Genomic DNA, 22,108 nt, shown 5'->3' on the forward strand with positions numbered 1-22,108 from the left:
ATAGGGGAAGGGCCAAATATCACCTTTGCAGCACAAAGAAATGCCCATCAGAAAGGGGAATTCCCAGTAACAGTGTTTGCCAATTTCTGAATCTAAGAGAATTGGTGAGAACAATTAATTGGTTGGGGTGGGAAAAGTCGCAATCTCATGTCAACAACTGCAGCTTTGAACAAAGCCCAACTTCTTCCGAAACTCGCAGGTGACAACATGTAGGAGCTACATAAAGAATAATCTCAACGTAACCAAATTTCTTAAAAATCGACTTTTCAAAATTACATTAACTTAAAAACAGCTAGAATTTTACTGTAGAGTACTGTTTCTTCTTAGATTTAATACAGATGGCATGAAGCCTGCTGATAGGGTCAAAAGACAAAAATTAGTTTCAGAGCTTCGTAGTGTGCATGAAGCACATCAGAACCAAAATCCAGATTCACATTTGTAGCCTTTTACAAACATTAGAATCTAATGAAATACTCATAATTTCAAAATTCCAACACCAAATTAATTTTTTTTTTTTTAAATCAGGTGCTGCAGCTGGAATATTCTGGACCCAAAGAAACAGCAGAGCTTTGTACTGAGGTTGCCTTCTGATTTCCAAAAAAACTCAAAACACATTTGATGAGTGGAACTTCCTATCAATATACACTGTAAATATATATACTAAGGCACCAATTGGATATTGATTATCTGCACAAAATATGTTTGGTCTCTACTTAAAATCATGGTTTTAATATCATCTTGGCCGGTATCTTACATAGTACTTGCGCTGTACCTCAAAAAAATATCGCAGTTCATAATATCTTTTTCATATTTTTCTTTTTCTAAAGGTAGTTCAATGCATATTGTGAAAATGATTGTACCCTACTGATATGCACCAGTTTTTCAAATACAGGAACAAACATCGTAAACAATAATGGCATTCCATGCACATATACGGACATACATAGTAAGCATTGCATTGGGTCAATAATAAATACAGATTGCAATTATTTTCGGTCACATTCAATATACTTGAGTTTGCAGATTTTACAATAAATTACTGCAAGAGTAATAGCTTTGGACAATACACATAAACAAGAAAAATTTTTAAAAACACACAAATTGATCAGCATTAGCTCATGAAATGTCATCACAATCAATACAAAAGCACTCTGGAGATCTTCATCCTCAACTTCTGCACACTTCAGGTGACCTCACAAAATATTTCTGTCCTTGGATAGATTGTCCAACTGTGCTCGGCTTTGAAGAATTGAGCAGCGTTGGTCGCTTTTTGACAAGTTTTCCCTTTTGAATGTGAGGTTGGCTGCGCGATCGCTGCAGTGAAACCTGGCACCGATCAAGTTGGGGTGATGGCGATCCAGCACTAAGAGTCCTACGATGTCCCTTCCATGGAGGACGCTGATGTTGCGTCTGCTGCGTAATTGCAATATCGTCCTTACTGTGCATGAGCGAGGGAGTCACACTCGACAACTCGGGCATCGCGGGATCCCGTCTACTCTCATCGCGCAATGCATAAAGCCATTCCTCCCGCTTGTCCCAACACTCTGTGTTGAATTTGTACACTTGGTTGTTCTTTCCGCTGAACACAATTTGGAAGCTGTATTCCCCAATGGGTGCAATCTTTCCCCCCTGGATGTTGCAGTATCCGCGCGGCTTCTTCCGCGCCTTATCCGCGTACCACACCAGGAAAGGGCTGGAATCATTGGTGAAGAGGGACATATGAACACTCTTGGGCTTCTTCTTGTGTTTCCTCCAGGGTTCGTGTACTGAGAGCTGCCCTTGCATGAGAACCCGACTCATCTGACAGTTTGTATACAGCGCGTGAACATCGACTTTGGGTCGCTGGGCCTGATCGGACCCTCGCTTCAGCAGCCTTCGCAGGAATTCCGAAGCCATTTTTTAATCTTCCGCACAATTCGAATGGAATCCTTCTGGCGAGAAGAGATGGGCAAGCGGAGCTGCTTTTACAATCACATCAAGATGCAACCACTCTCCGGGTGACACAGACTGCCAGAGTATGTTGCTGTGTGATGACAGGAGTCCCTCTCTGCTATGAATGAGCCAGTTGATTGAATAGCAGAGCTGTGGCGGAGTGTTTGGCTTGGCACTCCAGGCTCATAAGATGTGAGTGGCTGTCAAAGACCCCAATAGCTCCATTCACTGAAATGTGGTCAACAAGCATCCAGCCCAGAAGCACCCCCGCTGGTAGATTTCAACAGTTGTTGTCGTCAGGTTGTGTCAGGAGGTGGTGTCCAGCAGCTCACTAACAAGCCTCCAGCCAATGCAGCAGGGAGCGGTTAACTGCTGCCTGTCAAGCCTGCTGCTTTTTACATGTAGTAGGCTTTAGCGGAGAGCAAGAGGTGGAAAACTACTCTGAGCGGGGCACAGGGCATAGCTGTAATGTATTCAAGTAGCAGCCAGCGATCCACTATGCATGCACTACTACGAAATTAGAATGATGGGAGCCCAACGACGCAGCAGCTAACCCACGGAATCCACACGCACACCACTGCTGGCACACAGTGTATTCAGTAGAGGCGGTCTCCTATGCAGGACCTCAGCCAATCAGTGGAGCGTCTCGCCTCTCTTTCTCTCTCTCTTGCTGTCTTTCTCACAACCGTTATAGTTGAGTGACCTACAGACAGGGAAGGAGAAAAAAAATGCATAAGGAAATGAGGAAATGGTGCAAATCCTGTGCTACGGCTGCGGGTTATTCCATATTGCATGGAAGGGGTTGCAGGATGCTACAAAAGAGGTGTGTCGGTAAACATTCTCTCTGGTTGACACTCCCACAAACATCACCGAGTTTACCAAGACCCTCTTGGCAGACTTATACCCTGGAGCTACTTGTTTGGGAGTGACTGCCTAGCCATTTGAAACACATTCACAAAGATTTGCTATTACATGTATATTGCTCTGAACATAATGAAATAAATGCAGTCAGGTCACATCATAGCTTTGTAGCCACATGGTAGGTCTGCATAGCAATCATGGATGCTGATATTTGATTACCAGTATCATACATTTTTAAATGACAGTGTCAATCAAAGTCAGAATTACATTTTGCATAATTTTTCTGTTTGTCAATACATGCACTACACTCAGCATCAATTATTCAGGAAATATTTCCAAACTGCAAATCAAATACCAGATGGCTGTGTAGTAAAAACATTAACAAAAAAACTATGATAAAAGAATGAATCTTCAAGTCAAAAGCTCTGTTTCTTTTGGAATGTGGAAAATATGCAATAAAAAATCCTTAATATTTCACCTCAATTTGGGATTTCTTTTTTAATTCCAAACAATATGTTTTCTTGATTTTGAAGATAGAACAAACTAAATATCTAAACATCATACAAAAGAATTAATAAAAGTTGGCAGCTGTGAAGTTCTGCTCAAGAAGTGATTTGTACTGCTTCAATTATAATTACTAAATGAAAATAAGATAAAGCAACTACGCAGCCAAGTCAATTACATGTACGATTTCATGCAACATAGGCATAGATTATGTTTGTGGAAATGCAACCTCTTGGCAAAGTGATACAGAGCAGAATCAATTTCGGTAATCAAAAAATTTGTACAAGTACAGCGTAGGCCTACATCACATACTGTATCTTCTATGTACAGGATGCATGTAAATATCCTGTCTCAAAAAACAAAACAAAACAAAACAAAACACACACACACACACAAATCAAATAACATTGAAGGACTACAAACATATGAGAATAAACTTGAGGGAGCTATGTGTAATTCTCTCTTTCCCTTTCTCTCTAACTCTCTCATCTACAGATGGACGTCCAGTTAACACGACAATGGACCGTTACAATGACTGAACATATGTACACTGTAAATCCTGGCGCACTACGGATCAATAGATGGCACCAATCAATTTCTGCATTGTCCCCCTGCTGTGGGCAGTGCCAAGCGAGTAAAATAAAAACCCAAAGCACAGACGCCACCAATATGTGTGCATAGCCCCATGGAGCGGGACCATAAAAAAAGAAAAGAGAAAATCTATGCGTGACAATCAATATTTTTCTCCGAACCACGATTAAAATGGAAGAGTCAATGGGCAAGCAGACTGCTGGACGTATTTGTTTTCGTCAGCTGACGGTGCGTCCGAGCGCAAGATGCCAGAACAGAGCAATTCCCTTTCTTTGTTCACTGACCCCAATACACCGTGTATTGAAACGCATTCCTGAAATTGTCTTAAACTTCAAAGTACAATTATGAGCAGGTAAACTGAAGAAATTCAATCAGTTTCTAGGATGCTTTACTGGTAAATATATATACATTTGTATATTTTTAAAAAAACTTCATCTAAGAAGAATGAACTTAATTGTAGCAGTGATTTTTCCCAATGAGGAAATACTCTTTTTTTTTTCTTTTTTCTTTTGGTAACATTTGAATTACCAATTGCATTTAAGCAATGGTATCTACACTTGTAAATCAACAATCTGCTCTTTAGGAAGGACCTGATGCAGTCCCTGAAAGTTTAGATACATTTATGTACAATAAAATGACTACCAGTACATATTATAAAATGTATAAAATGATTATTTTTTTCTAATTCCTTTTTGGAATAGTATGTTTGAATAACTGAACACAAGGCGCAAGTGCCAAATTGTGTCTCGCCCATTCACGTACAAGAAATTAATACTTTTCTAACTCCCAGAAGTTCATTGACCCGCCTATGACCTTTGACCTTGTGGTGACCTTCAACTCCCCAAGGGACATTTACCATCCAAGTTTGGTCACAAACGGACAAAGGGATCAAAAGTTATGAGCCATAATCGAAACGCGCCATAAAAACTTAACAATGGGCCCTAAAAATTTGTTGACCCCTTTCTGTGACCCTTGAGCTTGTGATGACCTTTAATTCCCCAAGGGACATCTACCGTCCAAGTTTGGTCACAAACGGACTGGGGATCAAAAGTTATGAGCCACAATCGAAATGCCCCATAAAAACTTAACATTGGGCCCTAAAAGTTTGTTGACCCCTTTCTGTGACCTTTGACCTTGTGATGACCTTCACCTCCCCAAGGGACATCTACCATCCAAGTTTGGTCACAAACAGACAGATAGGCCTACATCAAAAGTTACGAGCCATAAACGAAACGTGCCCTAAAAACTTAACATTGGGCCCTAAAGTTCATTGACCTCTGCCTGTGACCTTTGACCTTGAGGTGCCCTTCATGTTCGGTAAAATGTGTAACTTTGTATAACCACTCTTCCCTCCAAGTTTGATTGAAATTGAAATCCTCAGTAGAGAGTTATTCAAGTTTTTGTAGCGTTACGGACAGACGACGGACGGACAGACGCCGCAGGCGATCCCTTAGTCTCCCCACACCTCCGGTGGCCTCGACAAAAACAAGGACTACATGTACAGCTTTGTACGATCAATCTGTGACTTTCATTAAGATTTAGCTACAAATCTGAGATAAATCAAACATATATATTTTTTTTTTTTGCTTACTGATAATGAGGTTGATATGGAAATCATGATCTACTATGCATACTCAGTATTTCATGGGCTATGATTTCTATATCACAGTAAAAAAAAAACCAAACAAACATACATTTTATACCATTTTCTCTTGGACCTACATTTTAAATGCACACAGTGAACAAAGTTCTACCACATACATTGTAGGTTGTAGGTATCCTGTATTTAGTCATACGGAGGTCAGTTCAGTGATGATTTACTTCTATCATTATCATTCAAGCAATTATATCTACTTTATGGTTTGTTCCCAGGCTCTGGAAGAATGTTTTGAATATATATGCAAATCATCTTTGCGATTTGAAATGGGAATGCACTTTTGAGAATCTTTAGCAGAAAATGGGCTGCTTGTACAGACATTGTAGGCTGAAGTGACAACTCAATCAAGTCGGCAAATAACATTCGCATCGCAAACACGGTACAATATTTACAGAAGGCATTTACAACAGAGGGTGAGGAGAATAGAGGTCACCTTACACAAGCAAGACAAGTAGATACAAAGATTATGCAAGGAATACAGCTACAAGTGTACTTCTGACCGCCCTCCAACAAAATTTAGCAGTAGCTCTGTTCTACTTTTGACACATATATACAAATACAGTGTTTTTGATAGCCAAAAGTGAAGTGAACACTGAGAGTTCGTTGTGAGTGGGAGGCTGCTGTTACCTCAAGACCACATTGATTAAACTCTAACATATTACGTAAGCAGCATGTTTGGGAATTGTAAGTCACGCTACTCCTCTGCATAAAAATGAGTAGTACAGACTGCACAGACAACGTCCCCCAATCGCAGGGCAGAAGAAAGTGTGGCCGTATGCAAAGCACATCAAAAGTCACAAGATCTGCCAGAAATGCTGGTATGTTGGGGAGGGTGAACACACTTTCTGCTCCTTGGATGTGGCATGCTTTCAAAACATGGTGTACCTGTGCGTGTGGCACAAGTCCACTCGCAAAAGCACCAGTCACATGCCAATTACACGCACAGTCATGACAAACAACCTGTGTTGGTTTGTTGTTGTTGTTTTTTAAAGCTTTGTTGTTATTAGCACCAGGGGTTTTTTTTTTTCATATGTCTCTTTTATTTTGTAGTGTTTTTTACAGTTCCTGTCGGTAGAAAAGAAAAAGAAAAAGAAAAGCAGAAGGAAAATACCTGATGTCAAATTCCCGAACAAATACTGTACATGTACAATTGTATTATTACATCAGTTTGTAGGAATACAGAATTTCTCTGCATTGCACATAGTGTACACTGCAGATGCATCAGCTTCAAGCTTGGTGCTTACTCATGCAACAGTCTAGCCAAGAGGGCTCAGGCTACATGATGTATTGACTGACAAAACTGTACATTATTGACTCTCAAGCTACAGTATAGCTCGTGCAAGAAGTTTCCACTGAACACTATTCTAAGCATGTCCAAAATGTTTCAAACAACCTCTGAGCTCACAGTGTCTCACATTCCATCTGCTGAATATTCTCTGATGGAAAGTCCACTTCAACACACTTCCCTACATTCTAGAATGTTTGCCGAAGAAGTATGTCCATGCCAACCGATGTCTCACCTTCATTCAAGTACAGTGTGCTAATACGACATGGAAATGATGTAAGATAATGAAACTTTCCCATTTAACAGATAATGCCATAGTGACTGTGTACATACAATGGATATGATATCCAAATATTTACTTCATTTTAAATGCACAATCACAGCTTCACTCTAGCATTGTTGGGTCTGTGCATTCTGACAGCATCAAGCTTCATTGTAATTCTACCGGCCCCATAACTGAAGAGTACATCCAAAGGGTAAAGTAAAGTGCAGCTCTTCACATCAGTCTATGATCAGTCTCAGTTTCAACCTCAGATCAGCATGGCTAGCCATCGGCACTCTGGTTTCTGAGTTTGGGTCCAAAATTTGTGATGACAGAGTGGATAGCAGTTCCTTTTCTTTCACAATTGATATTTGGGAACAAACTTTCTACTTTCCCCAAAGTCAATTAAAGCCAGTTTATACAATTTGTGGTTCCACTGTGCAAACAAGTATAAAAAGTCATTTGTACCAACAGGCATGTGAGATTTAAAATTGGAGATTCGAGCATCTCTTTATATCATAATTATTCATGCAATCCTTGGAAATGGTGCTTGCCAGTTCATCCAACTGACAGCACGCCTGGTATTTGGCAATATCCATAGAAAAAGTTTAATATATTTCGTGCAAAATTATGAAATAGATGCTTATTACCATAGTGTAAAGTGATGGACCATTCTAGTACCTGGTCTACCCAAGTTCATTATTTGTTTTGATCATGATTAATGAATTCCATAAATTTGTTACATCAGGCAAGACTATGCATGATATTACTTTGAAAAAGAATAAAGTACCTTGACAAGGTAAAAAAGGGGATATGGTTGCAGTTTGTAGCAATGGGCACATGAGCTGACTCAGAACTGGCTCTTTGCAAGGTAATGGACCATTTCTGTAATTTATTCATTGATCATTCGGTTTTCTTTTTCGCGAGAAACGTGTGCGTGATATGAGGTCAGACCACAGCACAACGAGAAAAAAAAAAATAGATAACGCATTCAAAAACTTTTCATGTAGCGACAATAAAATTTGACCAAAAATGGACAATTGGAATGCGTGTGCAACTCATCATTATATCCTTTCCAATTTTAGTTCCGACTTCCAGTTCTTTTGCTGGTTTTGAGCAAATATGAGTTTGGATGATTAAAGCCGAAATAATAAAATCATCGCCCCGATCCCGCCGGGTGACAGTAGCGCTAAAATAGTTGAGTAACGCATGTTAACCTATACTTAATCGGTGTTCAGAAAAAGAAGCAAACGCATTTATTAGTTTGAACAGATCTGGATTTGTTCATTATCATTTAACAAATGATAATTTAAATATGAGTGTGTATGATCAAAGCAGAAATAATTAGTGAAATCATCGCGATCCTGCCAGGTGACAGTAGAGTAAAAATAGTTGAATAACGCATGTTAACCTACTTAATCGGTGCTCGGAAAAAGAAACAAACGCATGTATTAGCTTGAATAGATCTGGATGTGTTCATCATCATTTAATGAATGATAATTTAAATATGAGTGTGTATGATTAAAGCCGAAATAATGAATTAAATCATTGCGATCTCGCCGGGTGACATACATTGTAGTAGCGTAAAAATTGTTGAATAACGCATGTTAACCTACTTAATCGGTGCTCGGAAATAGAAACAAACGCATTCAACAGTTCAAGAACGGATGTACAAAACGCGAAGAGATTTTTGGAAGAAAATAAAGAACGCATTTTTAATCCCTTCGAGCGCAACGATCGTACATTATATAAAATTACAGCCAAATGATTCATGAAATTATCGAATTCCCGCTGGGCACCAACAGCGTAAAATACCTCGCAAGTTAGCGGTAAACAACGCACGTATGTTACTCTGAAATCATCGCGATCTCGCCAGGTGACAGTAGCGTAAAAAAAGTTGAATGACGCATGTTAACCTAAATCAGAAAAAGAAACAAACGCATTTATTAGTTTGAATAGATCTGGTACAGATTTGCGTAAACAGGATGACAACCTCCCACATTCAATCCTGTCACATATTTTCAAGAACGGTCGTACAAAACGCGAAGAGATTTTCGGAAGAAAATAAAGAACGCATTTTTAATCAATTTGGGCGCAACGATCATACATTGTACATGTACAGTACCAGATACAGCCGAAATGATTCATGAAATCGTCGCATTCCCGCTGGGCACCAACAGCGTAAAAATACCTAGCAAGTTACGGTAAACAAGGCCTGTATGTTACTCTACAGTATATGTTTGCCCCCATATTTGCGCTGGTGTTTAGAAAAAGCTTAACAAACAAGAATTACAATAAAGAATTAACTTATCATTTCAGCCTCTATTTCTTCATCTAATTCACAAATAATCTCCCTTTATTCTCTCAATAATAACGCTCAATAATTGTGTTATAATAACGCAAAGGATATGTTTAAGTTTCATGGATGGGTATATGACTTCATGCTTATGTTTTTCTTTGTTTTTAATGAGTATGGTTATAACGAGGTACCGGTTATAATGAGGTAATATCGCCGGTCCCACGGATCTCGTTATAACGGGGTTTGTGGTTACATTGCGCAATCAATCTAGCAGCACACGAAGCGGGCAACAGCACGAGAGAAATGTACAGAAGGTGCTCAACGTCCTGTCTACATCACGACGTACCGAGTGCGCTGTACATCACAGCCCAGGCCCGCCGCCCATCCAACTACAGTTCAACTGCCTTGTGGGTCATTCCTTCTTGCCGAGCTCGCAGTGTGAAATGCATGCGTTGTTACATACGCACTACTAACTATACACAGCCCAGTCGCTGTACATGGTACGTCGCGACGCATAGCGTATTCAACAGCGTCTGGTCGGGCTAACGCACTACAGAAGCTACAGCTGTACTACAGCTAAGTAGAGGACGCAAGGCGTAATTAGAAATAAGACATCACGATTGGTAGGTGAATTGTTGACTTTTTTTTTTCGGCAGCCGAAAAAATAGTAAATATCAAAAAAGTCGATGCGGCAACTGAAAATCGATGCGGGCGGGGAGCGGGCTGGGACGAGAATTATGAATTTCCTGGTATTTTCAGCGCCATTTTGAAAATAGTAAATAGTAAAAAAATTGATGCGGCGGCCAAAATCGATGCGCGCGAGGACGAGAAACTGGTTTCTTTTTTTACTTGGCCTTATGTTTAATAATTAGTAGGAACATCGGAAGGTGTTCCTGTGTCTTATCGCGTGATTAAGAAGAAAACATGGAAGGAACGGTTCTCTGCAAAACGGGAAAAGACGTGGATAGCGAGATTTCGGTTTCCAATGTTTCATTTGTCGCGTGTTTGAAAGCGGCAATTTGGTCAAGAAATGGAACCTCGTTATATCGGATCAAATTGTTTATGTTTTTCTTTATCATGATTTAGCGAAATTGTCCTCATTATAACCGGAATCTCGTTATGACCGAACACGTTATAACCGATTCGTTCTGCCATTACACGCAAAGGAAAACGGGACCGACGCGATCACCTCGTTATAAGTGGTTCCTCGTTATAACCTAACTCGTTATAACGGGGTTTCGCTGTAGTAGAGGGGACCAGCCAGCCAGCATAGCATGCGTTCTGGAGCTGGAAAAAAAAATCGTGGAGTGATGGAGAGAACCGATCTCAAGCGCACGTGTGCACAGCGAACGGCTTTAAATAGTGAATATAGTATTCAACTGGTTCGTATTGTCTTTCAGTAAAAAGGATATCAGGTGGTTGTTTCACAGGGTTGACAATTGGTAGCACTGTCTGCGGCATTTTAAATCCTTGAGCGAATAAGTTTTCATATGAGAAAAGATCTAACTCAGTAAGTTTGTGTTGCGTTGAAAGGCAAAAATAATGCTATGCATTTCCAGAGATAATGGTTGGATTCGTAGGTTCAACAAGTGATGCATAAATGTTAAAAAAACGTGTTTTTTCCATACCCTTGATATGACTGAATGAATACAGTCACAGTGTAGTTAAATTGGTATACTTGTCATGCATAAACAGCAATATACGCAGATTTGGTGCATCACTCAAATGATAAGTGGTTTATATCACACATATAAACACATATTACTTTCATTTTGACAATCCTCGAAAAAATAGTAAGATATCAAATAGTAAGGACCTCCCTCATCGCCTTGCTCAAAAAACCCGGACGAGAAACTACTTTCTTTTTTTACTTGGCCTAGCCAAGTAAAAAAAGAAAGTAGTTTCTCGTCCGGGTTTTTTGAGCAAGGCGATGAGGGAGGTCCTTACTATTTGATATCTTACTATTTTTTCGAGGATTGTCAAAATGAAAGTAATATGTGTTTATATGTGTGATATAAACCACTTATCATTTGAGTGATGCACCAAATCTGCGTATATTGCTGTTTATGCATGACAAGTATACCAATTTAACTACACTGTGACTGTATTCATTCAGTCATATCAAGGGTATGGAAAAAACATGTTTTTTTAACATTTATGCATCACTTGTTGAACCTACGAATCCAACCATTATCTCTGGAAATGCATAGCATTATTTTTGCCTTTCAACGCAACACAAACTTACTGAGTTAGATCTTAGATCTAAACAGTGGAAACCGAAATCTCGCTATCCACGTCTTTTCCCGTTTTGCAGAGAACCGTTCCTTCCATGTTTTCTTCTTAATCACGCGATAAGACACAGGAACACCTTCCGATGTTCCTACTAATTATTAAACATAATCATTCGGTTTTCTTTTTCGCGAGAAACGCATGCGTGATATGAGGTCAGACCACAGCACAACGAGAAAAAAAAAAAAAGATAACGCATTCAAAAACTTTTCATGTAGCGACAATAAAATTTGACCAAAAATGGACAATTGGAATGCGTGTGCAACTCATCATTATATCCTTTCCAATTTTAGTTCCGACTTCCAGTTCTTTTGCTGGTTTTGAGCAAATATGAGTTTGGATGATTAAAGCCGAAATAATAAAATCATCGCCCCGATCCCGCCGGGTGACAGTAGCGTTAAAATAGTTGAGTAACGCATGTTAACCTATACTTAATCGGTGTTCAGAAAAAGAAGCAAACGCATTTATTAGTTTGAACAGATCTGGATTTGTTCATTATCATTTAACAAATGATAATTTAAATATGAGTGTGTATGATCAAAGCAGAAATAATTAGTGAAATCATCGCGATCCTGCCAGGTGACAGTAGAGTAAAAATAGTTGAATAACGCATGTTAACCTACTTAATCGGTGCTCGGAAAAAGAAACAAACGCATGTATTAGCTTGAATAGATCTGGATGTGTTCATCATCATTTAACGAATGATAATTTAAATATGAGTGTGTATGATTAAAGCCGAAATAATGAATTAAATCATTGCGATCTCGCCGGGTGACATACATTGTAGTAGCGTAAAAATTGTTGAATAACGCATGTTAACCTACTTAATCGGTGCTCGGAAATAGAAACAAACGCATTCAACAGTTCAAGAACGGATGTACAAAACGCGAAGAGATTTTTGGAAGAAAATAAAGAACGCATTTTTAATCCCTTCGAGCGCAACGATCATACATTATATAAAATTACAGCCAAATGATTCATGAAATTATCGAATTCCCGCTGGGCACCAACAGCGTAAAATACCTCGCAAGTTAGCGGTAAACAACGCACGTATGTTACTCTGAAATCATCGCGATCTCGCCAGGTGACAGTAGCGTAAAAAAAGTTGAATGACGCATGTTAACCTAAATCAGAAAAAGAAACAAACGCATTTATTAGTTTGAATAGATCTGGTACAGATTTGCGTAAACAGGATGACAACCTCCCACATTCAATCCTGTCACATATTTTCAAGAACGGTCGTACAAAACGCGAAGAGATTTTCGGAAGAAAATAAAGAACGCATTTTTAATCAATTTGGGCGCAACGATCATACATTGTACATGTACAGTACCAGATACAGCCGAAATGATTCATGAAATCGTCGCATTCCCGCTGGGCACCAACAGCGTAAAAATACCTAGCAAGTTACGGTAAACAAGGCCTGTATGTTACTCTACAGTATATGTTTGCCCCATATTTGCGCTGGTGTTTAGAAAAAGCTTAACAAACAAGAATTACAATAAAGAATTAACTTATCATTTCAGCCTCTATTTCTTCATCTAATTCACAAATAATCTCCCTTTATTCTCTCAATAATAACGCTCAATAATTGTGTTATAATAACGCAAAGGATATGTTTAAGTTTCATGGATGGGTATATGACTTCATGCTTATGTTTTTCTTTGTTTTTAATGAGTATGGTTATAACGAGGTACCGGTTATAACGAGGTAATATCGCCGGTCCCACGGATCTCGTTATAACGGGGTTTGTGGTTACATTGCGCAATCAATCTAGCAGCACACGAAGCGGGCAACAGCACGAGAGAAATGTACAGAAGGTGCTCAACGTCCTGTCTACATCACGACGTACCGAGTGCGCTGTACATCACAGCCCAGGCCCGCCGCCCATCCAACTACAGTTCAACTGCCTTGTGGGTCATTCCTTCTTGCCGAGCTCGCAGTGTGAAATGCATGCGTTGTTACATACGCACTACTAACTATACACAGCCCAGTCGCTGTACATGGTACGTCGCGACGCATAGCGTATTCAACAGCGTCTGGTCGGGCTAACGCACTACAGAAGCTACAGCTGTACTACAGCTAAGTAGAGGACGCAAGGCGTAATTAGAAATAAGACATCACGATTGGTAGGTGAATTGTTGACTTTTTTTTTTCGGCAGCCGAAAAAATAGTAAATATCAAAAAAGTCGATGCGGCAACTGAAAATCGATGCGGGCGGGGAGCGGGCTGGGACGAGAATTATGAATTTCCTGGTATTTTCAGCGCCATTTTGAAAATAGTAAATAGTAAAAAAATCGATGCGGCGGCCAAAATCGATGCGCGCGAGGACGAGAAACTGGTTTCTTTTTTTACTTGGCCTTAGTTCAAGGATGTTTCTTTTAATACAGCCTTAAAAATAAACCATTTCATTCACCTGCTCCCTTCAATAAAGTTTCCTGGGTAGGAATTCACTTGGTATTCATCACTTGTTGCTAGGTAGGGCAAGCCTCAGACAAGCTTTTGAGAGCAATGCTTGCATAGAATTTGAATTAATAAATTGCAGAAATGGTCTACTGCAAATGTGCGTGGTTCTGCAGGGCCCTGTTGAACATCTTTGGTCAGTTGGTGAGATTAGATACTCTCAACCATGTTTAGTTTGACTAGAAAAAAACATACCAAGTAAAACCAAGTGACACAATCAATGTTTCATTACAATTTGACCAAAAATAAAAATAAAAAAACGATAAGAGAAGGAACAAAGATGTTATGTTAAAGTTTCACTTGCTTTAAAAAAAAAAAAAAAAACAAACAAACAAACAAACAAAACACTGATGTAATCAGTCAAAATGTAGCAAGTTTTAATGATTATCCAATACCGGTAATAAGTTTTCTGACTCCCAATATGTACACCCTGAGTACACTCATACCATGTATACACTGCACAGTATATGAAAAATGATTTACTTTTTGATATTGTGACAGTCGTCATGTGATTATTTCAGTTATATATTGTACACTGTATACCTTCTTTGCATTTGTAATTTTTGATAATGAACAGGTACTACCAGTAATTTGTGAACTACAAAGAAACTGCAACTCTACTGTGGTTTTTAATAAGTTTATTCTTAATGATAATTATTTTTGTTCTGTTTGCCCTTTAACACTTCCCTTCAAAGTCATCTTCAACATTTACAACTGTAAGTAGACATCCCCTGTGATATCACTGCTATTTATGCATTCGCTTCCCACACACATCTGCACGTGGCAACGGCTCTACACTCATAGCTTTGCATTCGGGTGTCTATACAAGTACATGTAGGATTCACCAGTTCAATAAACTGTGACTGTGTAGGACCCATCATCTAAGCTGTCTGCATCAACTCTGCAATGCTGTTGACCATGAACCAACATCAAATCTACTCTTGACTAGGTGCCTAAATCCATTTGCTTGATGAAGTGATGCATTGCACAGCCCCCGGGATGTAAATTGCATTAATCATGTTTTCGTCAAGACTCACTCCAACTCAAAACATCAAGGCTGTACTCCAAGAGGCACCACTCACACTGATTACCCCACAAATATCAAAAGGTCACATGACCTGGGGAATACCTGTGATATTACAGGATGTGATATTCTACCATCATCATGTAAACTATCCTAAAATGCACTTAGTGAAATTTGGGTTCTATATCTATGCTGCATGTTTATCTTTTTTTTTTTCAGGAAGATAATGCACTAGAAAAAACATACATTACTTGTAGGTCTCCTTTGGAAAGACTGGAATGGTGAAATGCATGTACAGTGTACCCAGAATAGGCAGTCTTTGCATACACCTGTACATTTGTACCATAAAGATATATTGCAGAATTTCACATAAATATGATGATTGCTATGATGAATACCATGATACAGGACTCAGTGGTGGAGCACAAAAAACACTCTACGATATGTACTCTGAGTGTATTGTCACACAGCCATGATGAGGATGGTTTTTGCTGTTCCTGCTTTTAAAAATGTAAAAAGATTGGCAGGTTCACAGAACAAAGGCAAGTAGAGGATGGAGTGTAATGAATGGCTATTACTTGTAACATTCGATTATAATGTCTTTTTTTTTCCTTTAATTACTTTATTTTCTAGGAGTACCTTGGTATTCAGATAAATGCTCGACTCATGCATTTGCTTGACAAGTATGTCATTCACACATAACAGTACAAGACATACTTAAGTACTGTTTAGCGCACTTCTTGTTACAAAATATATCTGTCTACGCCATTGTTTGCATTATATATAAACATACATTGTACACTGTGATGAGGTACACATGTACAACTTTGTACAGTGTATGTTCCTAAACTGCTTTAAAACTCACTCATGATCTAAACATCAGTATTCAAGCAGGAATTTCCCAAGTTTTCATCTCAAAGAACGAGAGAAGGGGGAGGGTGGGTGGGGAGAATAAAATCTAAGCCCCTTTCTATGTTTGAGTACATATTGCATATTATTGTTCTACCAGTAATTCAATCTTTTGAGAAACCAGATACACTTGGTCAAGTCACAAGTAAACTCTACATGTAGAAAGACACTTTGTGCACAAGCTGCACAGGTGCACCTGCATGTTGCCACTAGGGATGCGATTTATGCACTCGCTGTCTCTACTTCCAAGAATAATCTACTGCACAGTGACTCATTTGGCAGTAATGAATTGCCAGCATATGGATGCACTATATGCCGTGTACTTGAAAGTAATTCAAATCATTTCTTCATTTCTTGTACACTACCAAACAAGGCAATTTAGAAGTCACTGAATTTGATCATTTTGCATAAGGGGCGTATTCTGAGTCTTGGATGTCTCTGTACTGCATGCCACTGACAAGCTATTTATTTTACCTGCTTCTCTGTATCATATTTTGTGATAAAATATGTTGTTGCTACTTAAACCATTTGCTGGTACATTATTAAAAATTTGTATGCGTACTGTATGTACATCATGTACAGTGTATGTAGGTCATACTGTACGAGCTGACATTTTCGCGAATTTCGCGAATCGCCTTTGAACCGCGAAATTAACAACACGCGAAAATGTCCTCCAAGTAGCAATCCGCGAAAATATCTGTACGCAAAAATTTCAGCTCCTGCAGTATACCATGGTACTGTAAAACCCTAAATTTTTGCATGCATTTAAATTTTGCCTATTTTGTGAGAGCCAGAATTCATGAAATCAAAATGCAGGTAAGAATTCTTGCCTATACTACACTACACTCCAATGGATGTCAGTTTCATTTCACAAAAAAAAAAAAAAAATCATGCCATGAACATTTCTTGCTCAAGCTTGCAAAGGCAGAGCATGCAAACTAGAGTCCTACATAGTAGTCCGGAGGATATTGAAATGACCCAGGTATTAAGGTTGCATACAATGCACTCTGTAAATTGAGCAGCTCATCATTGGTTCTTCACAAAAACAAACAAAAACAAACAAAAACAAAACAAAACAAAAAAATCCTTGAATTTGAATTACTATACCACTTCAAGTCTTTTGGTGCACAATATTTAGCACACACTGTACAACAGGTCATATTTGACATTTTGATTTTATAATACAACCTCTAACTTCTGAATGTAAAGGGGGAAAAAAGATACTTCTTTTGTTCCTTTTTGTTTTTCATTATTATTTTTCTTTAAAAAGGCATAGAACATACAACAGGTACATGTAACAGTTGCTCAAGTTCCTAAAACTCTGTGAGGTGTCTAGGGTACACATTTTGATACTGGTAAGACATCGACTACCGACTTTAATAGTGGATTCCTGTTATAACGAAGTCCTCAGATTGGCAGTATTCTTTTATATCAAAATTTTGTAATAAACTGAACAAATAAGTAATTTTTAAAAAAAAGAGAGGATAATTTTGCTGCCTGAATTTTTACTTCATTGTAACCAAAATTTTGTCATAACTGTGTTTGTTACACAAAAAATTTGTAATGGGAGTGCACTGTACAGCTGTATAATGTGCATGGATGTACATCATGGTCAGCTTGGCTCTGATCCGGATGGAGGGGATATAATGCGTGACATTACTAGGCATGAAATATGCGAGGAACAATAAACATGGGATCTCCAGGGAAGAAATGGAGAGGTGCTTACCACATGACTGCAATGCAATATATCACTTGACAGTGTGTGTGTTTCATACACCTCGTCAAATCTTGTTTGAGACCGCGTTGCCTAGTAGGCCCAAACAACAGACATGACACTGTCATTGCTCTTGTCTTTTAAAGGCTAACAAAACAGGAAAACACTTGCGATGGTAAGGTGACTTCACAAATTGAATTGGCATTTCTGATTAAACTCATCCATACTTGCTGTGACAACTGTGTAACGTTTGTGTCTCTTTGGCACAAATTATGTCGACTGTCACAATAAACGTTTCTGTGGGCTGACAGATGTGAATCAGCAATCCTGTGAGAGCATTATCCTCCACAGGATCCGCTAAATACCAATGGGTCATGACTTTGATGGGATTGAGGGAAAGACTGAAACAGATAATGAAATGAATTTATTCCGGAGATGTTCTACGGATAAAAGGCACTACTCTTCCTAGTAATTGATAGGCCTTACACTACACTGCTTGAACATTTGGTCGGGCATTAGACAGAATTTGATTCAGAGTTTTTGGTAGGTGGTTATCATTATGAAATGATATACACTATTACATGTGACCTTATGGCTTCTTTTGTTTTCTATGTCTGTTTTATTGGCATTATTGTAAACTTTGGACCAATCAGACCCCTCTGCCAAAACTTTGACATGAATTCATTTATCCTGGGCATATTTTGATTTAAAGTTTAAGCATCCCCAGAATGAGCAGTGTAAAGTGAGAACAGAAGTGACATTTATCTCCACACAGCGTAATCCAAGGAGGAAATCATTTAAAGAAGCAGATACATGTATGATGTATGATAGATAACTTATTTATTAAATTCCTTTTCTCTTTGATATCTCTAGGACATGGAAGTCGTGGTGATAATCGTGGGATGCACATCTTCTCAAGGAAGGGCTGGGCTGTTTGATGTAGCCATGGAGCTAAGACGTAAACAGGATGGCAGTGACAAACATCCCCTACTGGTATTCCCTTACAGCAGTTTACATAGTCTTGGCATGTGTGGTACGAGTACAGCGGGCAGCTGTCTTATTCATTCCTGAGTGATGTGGCCGTAACTTTAAAAAGCAAAGGTTAAAATGCAGGGGCACACTACCGTAACCCACGCAACATATTAAATGTGCCTATCCGCATTGGCAACAGCTTTGCAATAAACTTGATACACACAAGGAAACAGAAATTTGATGAGGCATTTCCAGTCTTACTTTTTTTGTGTATAATTCTTGTGTGTGCACTTGATATCATATTCTTCTAAGTTTCTTTTTTTTTTAAATCTAACAGTGGTCATACTAGAAATTCCTGTCATGCACTGTACTCGTAATGTTATATACCTTCTGCAGACTGTACGGAGACCATTGTTCTCTAGCTACTGTACCTATGCATTTAGCAAAGTCCTGCAATCTCTGATATTAAAGTAATTGTAGATTACTGATGACTGGAAGTTTATGACTATGAGCTACACTTGTAATTAGCAGAAAAATACTGTACGTTAAAAGTCAATATTTTCATGCGATTAATTTTTGGCGCTCCATCGGGTAAGATTTCATTTTTGATGTTTTAATTCCATGGAATCAAGACGTTAACTACTGGGACATAGACCTCTAATCAACTTATGGGCTCTACTGTCTTGTAAGCAAAATATTTGTGTGTTTTTATTTCTTTTTTTGTGAAATGCACCAAAAATTCAACACAGCAAATATTTCCACTTTTACAGCTTAATTACAAAGTATATAGTATGTAATACACTATCATTAAAACTTGGCATTAATCTATTTTAATAGTCAGAAAGGTTGAAATGATTGTTCAACAGTAATGGCCATTTCGATCTAATGACATTGATTAGAGTCTACCAGGCCAGACTATTGACCGAAAGATCGGTCCGTATCTGGTTGTCGGGGATATGTTCCTAGGAGACTGCGTTTGGCTTCACGGATCCCCTCTAATACGGAGGAGAGCGATAACGTCAAAAAAAAAAAAAAAAAACTCCTCCAGCATGTGTCCGGACAGACAGATTTTTCTGTCTACCAGAACAGAATACCACAATGCTCAAGTTAAGAGCATTCATGGTACAGTAAATTTAACAAATTAGCATTCACATGTTCAAAGAACAGTTTTAGATATTTGGCCTAGATCTATATGATCTAGACTAAAAAACCTGCACTAACCTACACAGTTCGACCTCCCACGGCCATGTATGACAAAATTCGACCACATACAAAAAGTGTTAAATTTAGATTCTAGTCGGTGGTCGAATTTTGGATGGCGTTACGCGTTATGGTCAAATTATGGGCGGCTTGCTTTATGTCACTTATAATGGTATCTACGAGTTAACTGCAAGGAGAAGTTCAAAAGGGACAAAACTCAAGTTTCATGGAGAAAATCTGTCCAATGAATATTGCACTGCACTGTTGCAGTAATGTACCATTATAAAATGGGTTCAAGAATGTAGCCAATAGGAAGCGCTGAAATGAGTCACATGTATGTTGGTTATTTTAGTCCCATTGCACTGCCTGTTAAATCCTATTGCCGATCGTCTGTGCGCGCGGCGGCTCCTTTGAATTGCATGCATACGCGCTGTCAATCCTGTAAACAACTTCTAGTTCGGGCTGCCGGCTGGCCAGCCTTTCTTGTGCATAACATGTGTGGCGTACGTATACTCTTATACGTAGAATTATGTGCGGGATTTCCGAGTGCGACGTGCGTAAATGTTTGGGACGAACATCTTCGGACATCTTGACCCACAAAGGTACGTGAAAAATGCTGTTAGTTTTCGACCCATTTTATAAAACAAATGATGCACAGGATTATTTTGTGGCGTTAGTGGAGATGTAGCGCACTCGAGGGTATTTACAATTGTGAAACATGCACAAGGCGAAACGCACTCTATCCTGTGCATCATTTGTATAATAATGGTTCACGGCTGAACTTGCTGCTTCCCGTGTTCTAATATTAAAAATAAGTAACAGTTTTGCTACTAGATCTAGAATATCTAACTGTTAGATCTCACCGAGTAGCTCGATACCGTAATACCAGTAGTGTACGTAGGCAGCAGCCACTCACTGTAGCTCAAAACTCAAGTTAGACGTTGGACCAGTGTTTCTCACATGAATTTTATTATCTAATTATGTAAACATGGGTAAAATTGTATCCATGAAAATTTCTCAATCTTACCGAGTCGACATCTGCTGAAGCTGTTGTTGGAGCTGCTGATGATGCTGGCCTGGAAGCTTCAACTGAGGCAGACCATGACATGAGACCGTGCAGCGCGTACAAAATAATGTACGGACACGGTTGATGAGGTGGAGCTACTCACTCACAAGCGACGTCTCAAATCTCGGCACGGGAGATACGAACATTTAGCACTCTTGTAGAGATGTTGAAATGTCCAAGTCGTGGTTAGTGTAACGTCAAAACCAGTAAAATGAGGGACATGCATGATAGCTAAGCATTAAACTATTTATCAATGGCAGCCCACAGACGATTGAAATCAAACACACATAACCCTGTTTGTCGGCGAATAGCAGACGCTCATCGATCCGTACAGTTTACCCCCACTCGTCCGTAGATTTTTCTATTCACATTCAACAAACCCAGTGTCTGCGTGCGTCATAGCTTCACTCGTTACGACGAGTATAAACCGTTGTGGGAACTAATCTCGGCCTGTTGCGATGTCGCATTGCGTTGGTTAAGCGCAAGAAAATATTCGCCCTTTACTATCGACTTTCACCGCGATGTCTCGCCCTAAAACATCTGCGAGCATGCACACCACCCCCGCCCCCTCCAAGTTTTGTATGCAAGAAATGCATGCTGTCATGTTCACATCATAATTCATCATGTCATATCATGGTATGTATAATCATCATACGATTGAACTTGTGCAAAATCTACTTCTAAAACTCTGTTTGATTGATTAGTATGGTCATCTGATCTAGATTTTTTATGGGGGGGGGGGGGGAGGGTGGAGGGATCCAGGTATAAAGTCAGTCGAGGGCATAGAGGTCTCTCCGGAGTGACATGGATCCACAAGAACAAAATAAAATGTCATCTGTGAAATAAAAGTAAAGAATCATCGAAAATTTGGCCGAAATCAAGAAAGAGAAAACTCCTAGTACCCACTACACCATAACAAGTTTAACTCGGTGAATTAATATACCTACATAATTTTACATCTATAAATGATAATAACACTGATAAGCGTGAGGATAGGCCTATCACCACAGTGTAATATACCCACCAGCAACACAATGGGCAAGCTGTGGTGGGCCCTCGCGTGTCATGGGCCCCTGGCCA

At 39.1% G+C, this 22,108-nt stretch overlaps 1 protein-coding gene across 1 annotated transcript; it reads right to left on the bottom strand.

The window, feature by feature from the left end:
* Window positions 1–672: 672 nt before the first annotated feature.
* Window positions 673–21,321, bottom strand: LOC139715879 (uncharacterized). Its single transcript, XM_071627429.1, has 2 exons — window positions 20,990–21,321; window positions 673–2,635 (listed from the first exon to the last, which is right to left on the bottom strand). Exon 2 carries the CDS (start codon window positions 1,894–1,896, stop codon window positions 1,168–1,170), a length of 729 nt encoding a protein of 242 aa, XP_071483530.1. The 5' UTR covers window positions 1,897–2,635; window positions 20,990–21,321; the 3' UTR covers window positions 673–1,167.
* Window positions 21,322–22,108: the final 787 nt, after the last annotated feature.

The sequence above is a fragment of the Diadema antillarum genome, unplaced genomic scaffold (genome assembly GCF_040938485.1).
Source record: "Diadema antillarum isolate AM-2024a unplaced genomic scaffold, OU_Dant_1.0 scf00000057, whole genome shotgun sequence".
Taxonomy (NCBI): Eukaryota; Metazoa; Echinodermata; class Echinoidea; order Diadematoida; family Diadematidae; genus Diadema; species Diadema antillarum.